A 15345-nucleotide genomic window follows, 5' to 3' on the forward strand; every position below is an offset into this window, starting at 1 on the left:
CCAGCACCACCAAGGCGTAGAGCGCCAGTTTGTGCTACGTGTCCAGCTTGGACACCCAATAGTTTCAAGGCACAGAGGGACCACTGAGGACGCTGACACGGTCTGCTACGTAGTCCTTCACCATCTTCCAAAACTTTTCCCTCTTTGTGACACTAGGCAGCGCATCAGGGTGGGGGTGCTGGCGGGGTGTCATGAAACTGTCCCAGGCCTTAGAGAGTGTTGCCCTGCCTCTGTTGGAACCGCTATGTGTTCCCCTCGTCTCCCCTCCTCAGTTGCCCAAGGAACTACTTACTCTGACGCCAGTTGGAGATTTTTGGGACAATTTTTTCAAGGACCTTCTGGTATTGCACCATTTTGCTAGTCCTCTCCACCACAGGAGTGAGAGATTAGAAGTTCTCTTTGTAGCAGGGGTCGAGAAGGCTGAACAACCAGTAATCTGTGTTGGCCAAAATGCGTATAACACGAGGGTCACGGGAAAGGCAGCCTAGCATAAAGTCAGCCATGTGTGCTAGAGTCCCAACAGACAAGACTTTGCTGTCCTCATCAGGAGAATGACTCTCCATCTCCTCATCCTCTTCGGTCCATCCACGCTGAACAGATGGAATAAACCTGCTATGGGTACTACCCTCTGTAGCGGAGGCAACCGTCTCCTGCTCCTCCTCCTCCTCATCATCAAATTCGTGCTGAGAAGACGAACTGAGGGTGGTCTGGCTATCACCATGTGTACTGTCTTCCCCCATTTCCACCTCTTCTCCATGCAGTAGACACAGAAGTGGGATGGCTGATAATAGCGGCATCGCCGCTCACCATCTGTGTTGATTCCTCAAAACTGCGTAAAAACCTCACAGAGGTCAGACATCCATGCCCACTCCTCGCTTGTGAAGAGCGGAAGCTGACTGGAAAGGCAACGACCATGTTGCAGCTGGTATTCCACTACTGCCCTCTGCTGCTCACAAAGCCTGGCCAACATGTGGAATGGCGGAAGTTGTAGATGACTTTCGGAAATGGGCACACACGCGGCCCACCTTCACCAGTAGCTCAGGCAAATTAGGGTAGGTTTTGAGAAACCGCTGAACCACTAAGTTGAACATTTGGGCTAGGCATGGGATGTGTGTGAGCTTGCAGAGCTCCAAAGCCGCCACCAAGTTACGGCCATTATCAGACACAACCATGCCTGGTTGTAGGTTGAGTGGCGAGAGCCACAGCTCAGTCTGGTGCCTTATACCCTGCCACAGCTCTGCGGCGGTGTGCTGTTTGTCACCTAAGCAAATTAGTTTCAGCTCGGCCTGTTGCCGCTTCCCCACTGCAGTGCTACACTGCTTCCAGCTACTGACTGATGGCTGACTGGTGCTGCAAGATGAGAATTCAGAGGTGGAAGTGGAGGAGGAGGAGGAGAAGGGGGGGTTGCAGCCACTAATGTAGGTGGTGGCGGAAATCCTGATGGAAGTAGGGCCCGCAATCCTTGGCGTCGGTAGCACCTGTACCATTCAAGGGTAAGACCCGCTCCCGGCCTCTAGAACGTTCACCCAGTGTGCAGTCAGGGAAATGTAGCATCCCTGGCTAAAAGCACTTTTACATGTGTCAGTCGTTAAGTGGACCTTCCCAATAACTGCGTTAGTCAGGGCACAGGTGATGTTACGGGACACATGCTGGTGTAAGGCGGAGACGGCACACCGGGAAAAATAGTAACGAGGGACAGCCGCCGCCATCAGGCTGTGGAAAGCCTCAGTGTCCACAAGCCTAAATGGCAACATTTCCAGGGTCAGCAATTTGGAAAAGTGCACATTTAGTGCTATGGCCTGTGGGTGGGTGGCTGGGTATTTGCGCTTTCGTTCAAAGGCCTGGGGTATGGACATCTGTACACTGTTCTGGGACACAGAAGTGGATGTGCTAGCTGATGGTGCTTGCGAAGGTCCAGGTGCAGGGCGGGAGGCATCCGGGCCTGCATCTTGGGCAGGGGATTTGCCAGCACGTAACACAGGGGAAGAGGAGGCAGTGGTGTGACCGGCAGACACTGATAGTGGACCCAGGCGTTCGGCCCATCTATTAGGGTGTTTTGATGCCATGTGGCGGATCATGCTGGTGGTGGTGAGGTTGCTAGTGTTCACGCCCCAGTTCATTTTGGCACGGCACAGGTTGCAAATGACAATTCTTTTCTCGTCCACACTTTCCTCAAAAAGGCGCCAGACTGCGGAACACATAGCCCTTGGCAAGGGAGATTGCTGCAAGGGGGTGCCCTGGGGAACAGTTGCGGGCCTGTTTTGTGTGGCCCGCCTTCTCTCTTTTTCCACCCCACTGCCTCTTCCAGCCTGTTGCGGATCCCTCGCCCTCTGTACTGCTGTCCTAACTCAGCTTTCCACCTTCCTCACTCTGGTCATTCTCCTGACTTGTTGACCTAACATGAACCTCACTTATTGACGACTGTGTCTCATCCTCATCATCAACCTCTTGAGACACTAATTGCCGTTGACTTATTGGCAACTGTGTCTCTTCCTCATCATCCACCTCGTGAAACATGAATTGCTGTTCCCCACCGTCATCTTCTTCTGACGGTGGATGCTCAAGAGTTTGGGATTCAGTGCACAAGATCTCCTCATGACCTTCTTCAAGCGGGCTTGGCAAGAGGCCCAAATCAAGGAATGGCAATGAAAAGAGCTCATTGGAATATCCGAGTGTGGGATCACTTGTTTGCCAAGACTCTCCATGGTGGGTGGAAGGAGGATCAGGGAGAGGATTCTGTTGACCAGACTCTTGGCTACTGAGACTGGACTTTGTGGAAGACAGGGTGGTGCTTAACCGACTGAAAGCATTTTCTGCTGAAATCCAACCGACCACCTGGTCGCACTGGTGTGACTTCGAGAGTGGTGTCCTGTGCCGCCCTGCAAACTGGGACATGAAGCTAGGTATCGTGGATGAGTGTGTTTCTTGTGCTCTTGCAGCAGGCACAGTTTCACCACACCAAGGGCCATGGTCTCTGCGTGCACTATCAGCACTTGCTCTTGCCAAGCCCGCTTGAAGAGGGTCATGAGGAGATCTTGTGCACTGATTCCCAAACTCTTGAGCATCCACCGTCAGAAGAAGATGACGGTGGGGAACAGCAATTAATGTTTCACGAGGTGGATGATGATGAAGAGACACAGTTGCCAATAAGTCAACGGCAATTAGTGTCTCAAGAGGTTGATGATGAGGATGAGACACAGTTGTTAATAAGTGAGGTTCATGTTAGGTCAACAAGTCAGGAGGATGACCAGAGTGAGGAAGGTGGCAAGCTGAGTTAGGCCACTTCCCTGTCCTTTACTGCTCACCTTGAGCATATTAAATGGTATATATGCTTGCAAGTATGTCACACGTACAGTAGCGCAGGTTTTGTGTATGCGCAAATAAATTACACTGAATGTCACAGATATTTAGGATGCGCAAATGTTATACAGGAGATGTAGCGCAGGTAATGTCGCTGTCAACAGCGGCCAAACAATTGCACGCAATTTAGTGCAGGTTGCGCTAATAATATATATTGCAGCCATATAAAACAATAGTCCTTAAAAGGACTTTTGGGTCTCTAACATCTTTCAACACTAAACCCTACCTTAAAAAATTAAAAAAACAACAATTCCTGTCCCTACAGCTGCAGCTTGCCCTGACTAAGACTGAGCCGAACCACGTGTCATCGGGTGCTATATAGCACCCGATGACGCAATCTGGTCAGCCAATCACTGTAATGCCAGTAACCAACATGGCTACTGCATTACACTAAGCGCCAGTATCTCCCCTCATATTTATTGGCTGCGTAGCCGAGCATGCTCGACCAACACTAGTCATCACGATAAACAGGCTGTAGTAAGGTCAGACAGTGAATGGTTAGAATAGGTAAAGGGACAGAGGTGGTACATGGGCAGACAAACAGAACAGGACACCTTACGCAGGAATTAGCAAGATAGATACACCTATTCCTCTGGCATCTTCCCCCTGGGAATGGGCCTTAAATACTCTTAGTGACCATTCATAGGCTGGGGAAGATTCCTGGGTTTGCCATGCAACACATCAACTTCTCACCACTAGCTTGTGACCACTGAAGCATCTGTGGTGTATACTTAGGGAAGAAAATATTTCACACAGCACTGTAGGTTATCTTGTCACCACCATTGTAACTTTTCCACGAACATCATATTCAGGAACTGATATTTATATAATTTCCTAAACCATTTTATAAAGTGTCTCCACAAATGGAACTACCCTTTAAAATTTACATATTTCTCATGCAACACGATGCTTCAAAGCAACATTATAAATTTGAAGAGCGGGAACATAGGGAAAACGTACGTGAATAACAGCTGTTCCCAGTTTCTTAGATTCTTCTGCTCCTTGAGACTGACTTTGAATTCATCATCGAGTTTCCGCAAGGTATTCTCCAGAGAGGCTCTTGACTCGGCCGCTTTGTCACTTTCCTCCTTCTCTAGCTGCTGAGCTAGGAGTGCCGTCTCTCTTTTGTGCTCGTCTAGCACTTGTTGGAGATGCAGTCTGGGCACATTGAGTTTTAACATTTCTTGGATAATTACAGCACTCTGGACGTGTCTGAGATCTTCAATCGCCTTCTCCGTCAGGCTGTATTTAATCTCCTTTAATTCATCGGTGGCATCATTATCCAGCTTTTCATAGAGTTCTTCAAGCTCCCGGCAATGATTAGCAAACAGCTTTCCCCAATGTTCCAAGTAGGGCTGCACTTCCTTGGAGTATTTACAGACCTCCTGCACTCCGCTTAGCTCCTTCTTCTGCTCCTTTAGCTACATAGAAAAAAAAAAAAAAAAAGCAGAGTAACTAAGTATCAGATGATCACACACAAAACAATAGGTAAAGATAGGTAAAAGGAAACATTGTGACAGGCTGTGCCCAGGACTGCCATAAGAGCAGTACCAGAGGTACCCCTTTTAGGACCTGGCTTGCATGCCAACTCACTTGGTACTATCTGAGCCACCTCTTCGAGGAGAGGATTAGAAATCTGACAGCTGTTACAGAGGCACAATGCTTAGTAGGCCCGACTATTTGAGCACTGCCATAATTGTGAAGTTAGAGATTCACTAAATCGATAGGAAAAGCAGAGAGGGGAAGTCTGACCATGGTTCCCACTTCTCACTGATGCCAATAGATGTTGTAAGGTCCATCTCTTTGGCATGTTTACCTGTAAATGGACCTGACGAGTCTCCTGATTTGTCTGAAAAAATGATTCTGGAACATGTTTTCATAAAAGTCTACATTGTGTTGTTTCTCTGTTATTACTACTGAAAATATATGAATAAATTAACAACTGGATTTTACCAATCCTCTAGCTGATGAATTGGGCCCCTACAAATTCTATTAGGGCTGACACAGTTCAATGTGGTCATACGGTCAACTTTACTGAATAAAAGGAGAGGAGGTATTGTTCTTTCAACATTACAAACAGTCTAGTAACAGACGGCAGTGGTGAAACTCTCTCTCATACTGGTCTGCGAGACGTCTCTGATACAAGGACAGTCTATGTCTCATGGAAGTAGTAGTACTTTAAGACTCACTTCCATTTCATTCCTCATTAATCATGGCGTCTGGGGTCGTAGTTTTCCAGGACCATATTGAAAAAAGGCATGGCCAATAGTGCCTTTACAATAATGTGATTTTACCAACGCAATAGGGCTATGTGACCTAAAGGTCCTACAGCAGAAGTCAGCAACCCCCACAATGCATGTCATATTTTGTTGCCACGCAGGAGGGTGGGGGAGGATGATGAGCCTGCATGTGATTGGTGTCGGGATGGGGGCGGACAATGGGGAGCAACATTCTTACAACTTTGGGGGGTGCTGTAAAATAGTGAGCCTGCATGTGAGTGCTAAGGGGATGGGGAAACAATGGAAAGCAAGCTTCTGACAACTCTTGGGGGTGTTGGAGGATAGTGAGCCTGTATGTGGCTGCCGAGGAGGAAAAGGAGGATGATGGGGAGCAAGCTTCTGACAACTTGGGAGATGTTGGAAAATAGTGAGCCTACTGGTGATTGACGGGGGCAACAATCAGGAAACAAGCTTCTTCAAATTTTGCAGGGTGGGAGGATGGTGAGCCTGCATGTGATTGCTGGGGAGACGATGGGGAGCAAGCTTCTGAACTTTGAGGGGTGTTGGAGGATAATGAGCCTGTATGTGACTACTGATGGGATAGCGGGATGATAGGGAGCAAGCTTCTGGCATGTAACTGCTAGGGTTATGGGGGGCGATGGAGAGCAAGCTTCTTACTGCAGACCACTCTGAGACCTGTGTCCAGCTCAGAGCCACCTCATATGAACCACAGTTGGATTGTCTTTGCAAAGAAAGTCAGGGACAGGGCTGACACTGAATAGTAAGTTAAAGGGGTTCTCTGGGAATTAAGAAAAAATACTTAAATATTACATTATTATAAAAAAATTCCTAAATACCTTTCGTTAGTTATAATGGCTCGTTTGGTCTAGGGAGCACTCATTAGGAGAAATAAAATGGCCGCCGTCCTATTACTACACAAAAAAACCTGTCCTAATCACACAGGAGGACAAGTCACTTCAGAACATTGAGGTAAAGAACTGCCTCATCCTCCTCTCCTACTTGTCACAGATTATGATCCTGAATATAGCTGATAAGATCTTAAGCTGAATCTCTGTAGGAATTGAATTCATGAGGAGACATGAAGTACAGAGAGGACGGACAGGACAGACTGTGATAATGTGGGGCTGTGGTAATGGAGACTACATACAAGTGCTGCTCCCCACATCCTCTCTGTACTTCATGTCTCCTCATGAATGCCATTCCTACAAAGATTCAGCTGAAGATCTTATCAGCTGTATTCAGGATCATAATCCCTGACAAGCAGAGCAGAGAGGAGGATGAGGCGACTATTTACCTCAGTGTTGTGAAGTAACTTGTCCTGCTGTGTGACTGGTTTTGTGTGTAATAATAGGACGACGGACATTTTATTTCCACTGATGATTGCTCCGTAGACAAAATGAGCCATTATAACTAATAAAAAGGTATTTGGGAATATATTTATAATAAAGTAATATTTAATTATTTTTATTTTCTTGATTTCCGGAGAACCCCTTTAAACTGATTATTTGGTTTATGTCACATACAGTTGGGTTATATGACTTTCCTGTACTGCATGACAGACTGAGCGCTTCAGCTTTGATTTTTTTTAAATTGGCACACTGTACAAAAAAGGTTGCCAACCCCGTCCTATGGCATGAATACAATACAATAAGTTACTAATGTGGTTTGGCAACTAGATAGAGGCAAGGTAATGGAGATTTACATAAACTGTAAGACATATACAGTGCATGATAGTAAGTGACATCTGTGACAAACAGAATATGGTGTACACAGTATAAAACAAGTGGTGAAAAAAATCTAAAAATTTTTGAGAGTTATCTGCCCACACGTTACTTCACTGCTATTTTGTTACTTGGGAGCAGTTTAATGGCATTAACACAGAGGACCTGTTAAGTTCAGTGGGTGTGAAACCACCGTGTCCACCAACCAGTTTGACTTTGGGCTAAACCTAAGGGTGTTATCCTGACAGTGCCCTGATATTCCCCCTTTAACCCCTCTACAGGGATCTAGACTTCACTGCAGGGTAGAAACCAGGCTGCTACCTTCTGAAGTAGTCCTGGTGTGATTGACAGCTGACCCACAGGGTTTAGAGACACTGGTGTGGGGCACCAAGGGAATAGGCAAACTCGTAGTCACTAACAGGCCAAAGTTAGGGCAGGCTGAATTCTTGCAAATCTATGAAAGAAGACCAAGGTCAGGGAATGCAGCATAGGGTCAATACAGTAATCAGGCACAGGTCAGGCAGCAGAGGGTCAGAGTCAGGAATCAGGCAGATGGTATATGGGCAGACAATGAAATTCAGCACACCTTAGCAAGAACTAGTAGACAAGTGAACCTTTTGCTCAGGCACCTCCCATAGGGTAAGGTGAATTAAGTATTCCAGGGTGGCCAGCCATCAGTGGGTGATACTAGTGTTGGGCGCGAATATTCGAATCGCGAATTTTAATCGTGAATATCGCCACTTCGAGAATTTGCGAAGATTTAGAATATATATTCGTATTCTCAAATATTCTAGATTTTTTTTCATCAGTAACCGCTCTTCTTGCTTTTGGGCCAATGAGAAGGCTGCAATGTCTTTGGCTGAGCTTAGCAACATCCCTAGCAACCAATAGGAAAGTTGCCTACACCTTACTATATAAGAACCTCCCCAACAGCTATTTTCTGTAGTTTTATGGAGTTCTGAGAGAGAGAGCAGTGACATTGCTGTGCTCTGTGCTTTGCTGTGTCGTTACATTAGATAGTTAGTTAGTTAGTTAGTTAGTTAGCTAGTTATTTAGTTAGCTCATATATATAATACAGATAGTTAGTGGGAGATAGTCAGTGTAGGTTAGATCGTGATATAGTGTAGCTGTCCATACATACATGCTACATACATAGTGCTGTGATGTCACAAGTTTACAACAATACTTAGTGCACCAATCACTAATATGTAGTCAGACCTGCTAAAATGTGAAGTTGCACATATTGCGCAAAAATATGTGCATCATTAATTGCCGATTTGCGCAATCGCGAATATATTAGAGCACTCTATCTGCATATAAAGCTATTGTAATGTTCTGCCGTGCCAACCATTTTCTCCAGTCTCAGGAAACTTCTAGCAGCTTAAAAAATGTAGCAACAGTGACCCACGCCTGTATTGCGCCTGCAATACACGCATATTACATTGCCGATTTTCGCAATCAAGAAAATAATCGCAAATTCACCCAAATATTTGTGAAATATCGCGAATTTGAATATTGCCCCTGCCACTCATCACTAGTGATAACTAGGTTGCGCATGTGCTGGCCCTTAAATAGTGGGGGGGCATGCATCCTCCTATGTACACAGTGGAGGGGTCAGCCTATTGCAGCAGCAGATTAAGAGTGGTGCCATGGCGGCCAGACAAAATGCTACAGGGGAGAGGAGGGCCAGTAGGAGAGCGGAGGCAGGAGCAGCAACAGCGTAAGGCAGTGCCAATGTCTGATCAGAGGAGCAGAATGGCCGCCAACATAACAGAGCCTTTGAAGGAACTCTCAAAGCAAACTTGATACACTGTGTTATGTCTACTGCAGGGCTTAATGAGGTGGTGCTTGACTTCTGCCCTTGGTATTTTTTGCATCCCTGTGTCATATACCACCCCCTAGGCATAGCACAGTATCAGTTTTGCCTGGAGTGTTCCTTTAAATTGGTTTCAATGCAGTGAAAAGCAATGTTATTTCTCCAGGTTTTTAGGCAAGTAAATATATTACATTAAATTAACCACAAGGCTTTGATTATACACATATTATGGAACGGCATGGGAATAGTATGACATGCCTAATATTCCCTGGGGGTATACACATACCCTACATAATGTGAAACTATGACGACCACCATGCTATGGGACGGTCAGAAAATGTTGGGGGTTGTAGTTTCATCTGGAGAGCCATCTTAAAACTCCATGTCCACTGTACTTATCAGTATTCTCTTTCCTTCATTAGATTTATCCTCGCGTCACGTTTCGACATACTAATGGGATTCGAAAAGCAGACACAAAAAGGCAATTTTCAGATCCCTTACAAATACCAGTCAGACTACAAAAAACAATCTGCTGTCATCCAGTAACAGATTTTCTCATCAGCGTCTTTACAATGGATGTTATAAACATTACAAGCCAATTAATCAGATAATATTTGGGCTCTGAATTTCACAAACGCAATGCCATCTTCTCTTTCCAAAGGGAAGGATTAAGATGGAAATGTAAAACTATTTTTAGATGAAAAAAAGGAAAACTTACCCTGAGATTTCCAGCTTCAATGATTCACTGTGCGCCTATATTTATTCATTAATAGTGCCAAACTGTTAAAATGCAAATGAGCGCTATTACGCCCCAGGATGGATTCCCTATAGCAAGACGTTGCATGCAAATTCAAAATTGCAATTTGTCTTCAGAGCTCATGAGAATGTAAAAAGTGGATGTTGGAACGGTGTCTTATTGAACTGACTCTGCTACAGATGCCATAAGATGTCTAGAAATTAGGCAACGAACAAAGCATACATAATATAGTGCCTAAACAAAGTAAGAGCTGTGCCACGAACCAGCGCTGTGAACCCACTGTGCCTACTTCCTATATGGGCGTTGGTGAACCTCTCGTTCTTCACAATATCCCTGAGACTTTCCCGAGGGTAACACCAGGTCGTTTCCTCTTGAGGAGGATTGGCACACGTGGCAGCTGGTCCAGATGGACCAGGAGGTACCAGAGGTACAGTCATAGTCAGCAGACCGAATCGTAATCAGGAGCAACAGTGCAGGACTGAAGGATGAGGCAGAGGCGAAGTCAAACAAGTAATGGGTCAGGGCAGGCAGGACAGGTCAGGCAATCTGGGTCGTCAACAGTCAACAGACTCAAGTCAAGCAGGTAAGGATCAAACAGGTAGCGGAGTCCAGAAATACAAGCACAGGTCAAGTATACAGGAATGCAAGCAACCTTTGTAGGACACAAGGACCTCTGACGCTCAGGCACCTGGGAAAGGGGCTGGACCACTAAATAAGTGCAGGATGACTGGGATTGGTCAGCACGATCACATGTGTTAAACCCATAAATCACAGGAAGTGACGCACGCCGGCCCTTAAGGAAGTGCTACAGTGAACAAGCAGAAAGCCTGCTGTGCCCAGGGCTGGAAGGAAACCGTGCAGCGGATTCCAGAACAGAACAAACGATGCTTGCAAGGACAGGGCACAGGACTGCAGAGGTGAATGGGAAACATCGGCAGAAAATCATCACTGAACATGGAGCCCGGGACCACGGCGGTAAGCAGGGGATCATCGGCGGACAGCTACCGCTGTTACAAGCTGTCAGGAATTCAGAAATAAGGGCTATACATGCAGCCCACAGAGCAGCTATCTGAAACTGAAAGCAAGTTACTCTGCAAATAGGCTGAAATCTAACCCAATAGAAAAAAAACTGCTGACATTTTCTAGTAAATAGCCACTGAAAAAATTATTTTTAGCCCAAAATTTGTAAAATGCAATCATAAAAAATTGGCCCTGAAGGTGTTCATTCATAGCCTTTAATGTAATGTGAAATTTAACTATTGAATGCAGAATGTATAAAAGCCTTCAATAATTACCTTCTGTGCAATGTGGCGGCTTCTCTTGTTGCTTGATTTCTGGTACATTTTCCGTGTTTCTTGTTTCAGAGCGTTTTCTAACTTCTGCTTCACTTTAAGAACTTCTGCCTGAGCCTTCTCCAATAACATCTGCACCTGAGAGTCACTTATGTGCCCGGCCCTGAAAAACACATCCTGTAAATTTAATAGGCAATATTACCAAATTATCTACACGTACATCCTCCCCACCTGGAAACGTATTCTTGTAAAACTTAGGCTATGCTCCTACTACATTTAGTTTGTATGTTTGCCTTATGTGCTGGGATATGCTCTTGGCACACATACCTAATGGTCCTACAGACTCAACAGATGACAAAAGAGCACACTTTAGGCATCTTCTGGGACATCACTTCTGCAATGGACGTGGCCAGAACTATTTTACTACCTGCAGAAAGCCCTTGAGGAGCCAGAGTGGAGGATGGGAGGGGTAGTGGCTCTGACGACAGTGTATGGTGTGGTAGGAGTAAGTAAACCAGGCCATCTTTAAACAGAATAAACATCACTGTTTACTGTAGTGCAAAATGGGAGTTGTAGTACACCCAACAAGGAAACACAGTCTCATCTGCACACAGTGCAACTCCTTTTCTAGATATGGCTTTTGGGCAAAGCTGGGAATTATGGCCTTCTAGAAGCATTTCCTTGCTAAAGTCTCCCTCCGTAGAATCTCTGGCTGGTGACTGTACTTTGGCAATTATGCCTGCAATTCACACTGCAGTGTACAGGACCAAATGACTATGATGGGCCAAATCGTGTCCAAGTGTGTAGGGTGTCTTAACTCGTCATCTCTCCACAGCAGCAAAGTCTGGAATAGCTGAAGTAGCAGGTTTACTTGCTAACCTGACTCCTTGCTCGGCCATGCATATTCTCTAATATTATATATCTTTCTTTCTCCAAGAAAATGCAGAGAACTGCGAGTCTCTGAAATTTTAGGTTTTTGAGAAGCACATGGTGACGGCTTCCTCCTTCTTCAAGCTCTCCCTCATTCTGCATAAAATATTCTAGAGCTAGGGCTGGAGCCATCCCACACCCTGTGCTCCTAAGGCTGCGTTCAGACCTGAGCGTACGGGATGGAGCGCTCTGTATGCGCGTTCCCGCCGAAGTCTATGTACGGGAACGCGCGACAAAACGCCCCAAAGAAGCTCAAGAACTTTTTTGAGCGTAGGCCGTTTTTCACCGCGTTCAAACGCGCTGTAAAACGCTCAAGTGAGAACCAGGGCCATAGGGAATCATTGGTTTTCATGTGTTGAGCGTTTTACAGCACGTTTGAACGCGCTGTAAAACGCTCAAGTGTGAACCCAGCCTAAGAGGGCTGGGTCAGGATTAGTTAACCCTAGTTGTGCCTACAAGATGCACAGATATGCTGAGTACAATACATAGCATTATAAAACATAAAATTACAAACCATTTGCAGATACCCCCTGTACTGGGGTACTTTACATGCGCAAACTCCTGAATCCATCCAGATACCTGGTAAAGAACGTTACGTCTGCAGAAGCTGGATTATCAGAAGAGTGTCATGTCACCAGGTTTGTTTGAGGTCGGTCCACACAAATTCAGAACAGTAAGTATATTACAAACTTTCTACTGCAGGTGAGTTCTATGTAATTGAGGTGGCTTTGTGGGACCCACAAATGTCAATAAAGAACCCCTTTCATCTGTTATCCTAGAACCCCTTAAATGACTGATAAATGAATTTGACAGCACATTTTATATTACTGCTTATGTGGACTTGGAGAACATGTCCAATGAGTTAATAGTGATACAGACTCCATGGGGCTGGACCATAAAGCCATCTACAGATACATCAATAAAATGAATACAACTCAGGAGGCCTTCAGACTACAATGCAAATAAAGATTTACTCAACCTTTCATACATGATCTTTTCATTTAAACTGTTCTGCTGGATTAGTTTTCTGTTCCACAGACCCAGATTACATTGTGGTTTTTTTTCTAGTTTGAGGACAAGTTAATTCCCACAGCTGTCCTTTTCGTGACAGAATGAATACATAACTTTGACCCGGTTCGGTTCTCGCTAAGCCACGTGACCTGAAGAATTCCGTCAGGTGGGTACAAGAAAGACAGATAATGTATTATTTTCTACAGACTGTCAGCTTGAAAGATTAATGTCACCTTGCATTGAATGAATCGAAGGAAAGAGCGAGGATTCAGTGTGGTAACCCGAGTCTATCGGAATCTGAAGATATCAAAGAGACATAAACTAATATATTTGTAGGGTCCCTATAAAGAGGTAGGAAGCCAATTACAGTAAGGGTACATTCACAAGACCGTGTGTAATCCTTTCTGTTTTGCGGTCTGCAAATAACGGAACCGCGTGTCCACATTTTGCGGACAGATGACTTCCGTTTGTGTTCCGTATGTCTTCCGTTTTTTTACGGTCCGCAAAAAATGGAAGGAAAAAAAAAGATAGAGAAAAAAAAATGAATTATTTAGGCTCCATTCACACGTCCGCAAAATGGGTCCGCATCCTTTCCGCAATTTAGCGGAATGGGTGCGGACCCATTTATTCATTCTCTATGGGGACGGAATGGATGCGGACAGCACACAGTGTGCTGTCTGCAGCCGCAATTGCGGAGCGCGGCCCCGATTTTGGGTCCGCAGCTCCGCAAAAAGATAGAGCATGTCCTATTCTTGTCCGCAGCTTGCGGACAAGAATAGGCATTTCTATGGGGGTGCCGGGCTGGTGTGTTGCGGACCCGCAATTTGCGGGTCCGCAACCCACCACGGACGTGTGAATCCAGCCTAAGGCCTTCAAAAATACAGAAACGGATCCGCAAAAAACGGATGACATACGGAAACCATTCTGTATTTCATCCGCAATATGCGGATCCATTGACTTGAATGGGGCAGCGGACCGATCTGTGCAGACAATAGTAGGACAAGCTTCATATTTTTGCGGACTAGAAATGCGGAAACACGGATGCGGACAACATACTGAACGTTGTCCGCACATTTTATCCACCCATAGAAATGAATGGATCCGCATCTATTCCGCAAAATGCGAAACGGATGCGGATCGGATGCGTATAAAATAATACGGTCGTGTGAATATACCCTAATTCTGGGGCCAAATGTAACAAGTATAGGCTGTGCCATAGACCTTACATGGAAATATGGCGGTGAGCCGATAATGAGCTTTCAGTGGTAATTAATGCTATGAAAATTAAGTACTCATGTACCCAGCCAGTAACTGCACATGTCCTCCTGAATTCAACTATGGCCCGCATCTCACTTCCTAAGCCCCCTGCTCTATATCTTAATCAGAGACGACTGGAGGAAAAGGAGAACAGAAAATGGCAGCTATTGATGGCCAACATAGAGGGACAGCTTTTGGGGCAATATATTGTGCTGAACTGTGGTATATGGCATTTCAAGCTATAGTATTGCTGACCCCTCCGACTTATGTTACCCCACTCCAGTCAATTTAGACACTCCTACAACATGGGGCCACTTTTCAGTTTTTTTCCAGGTCCACTTTAAGTTTCCAATGTGCCCCTGATTATATTAAAGAATTAAAGTGACCGTCAAGGAAAAACCAAAAGGGAAGCAGCTCATCCCACCCTCAATGTACTGCCATTCTGGTTCATGCCGGCAGGTGCAAGTTCAGGTCCCGAGCAGCGGTTGACATTAGAATCCCAAGAACCAGTATAGGATATAACATTATTCATTTCTTAATATATCTTTATAGATGTCAAGGTAATGTTGTTTGGTTGCAGAACTCCACATCCTCTGCATATGTAGACACCAATGATTAAATTCTGTCTGTCTGTAGCTACCACTAGAGGGAGCTTAAGCGTTTACTACAAAATGTATGTAGACAGTAACCATCTGATGAGACTCTAGTGGTGGATGTTTTACTGTATTGTCTGCTGTCAGGGGGAAGAAGGGTCTTTGAGCCCACTAGGGTACCAGGGCTCAGTTGTGATTGCAGCCTCCGCACCCCCTTAAAGAGGTTGGTTACTCCATGGTTAAAGGATCACTAAACTTTTCAACTAACCTTTTACAAAACTTTAAATATGTCATAGAGACATTTCAAAAATTGCGAATGGTGGAGGTCTGAGCACTGAGACTCCAGCCGATACCTAGAACAAGAGGAG

General features: G+C 45.3%; 1 protein-coding gene across 1 annotated transcript in view; it reads right to left on the reverse strand.

The window, feature by feature from the left end:
• The window catches only part of EVC2 (EvC ciliary complex subunit 2), a 171505-nt gene that overhangs the window by 61127 nt on the left and 95033 nt on the right, over positions 1-15345 (reverse strand). The window contains exons 13-14 of the mRNA XM_040419112.1: positions 11190-11349; positions 4321-4781 (exon numbers count right to left, since the gene is read on the reverse strand). Of these exons, the coding sequence (XP_040275046.1) occupies positions 4321-4781; positions 11190-11349 (621 nt within the window). The remainder of the gene's footprint in view (positions 1-4320; positions 4782-11189; positions 11350-15345) is intronic.

This window comes from Bufo bufo, chromosome 2, assembly GCF_905171765.1.
Source record: "Bufo bufo chromosome 2, aBufBuf1.1, whole genome shotgun sequence".
NCBI classification, from domain to species: Eukaryota; Metazoa; Chordata; class Amphibia; order Anura; family Bufonidae; genus Bufo; species Bufo bufo.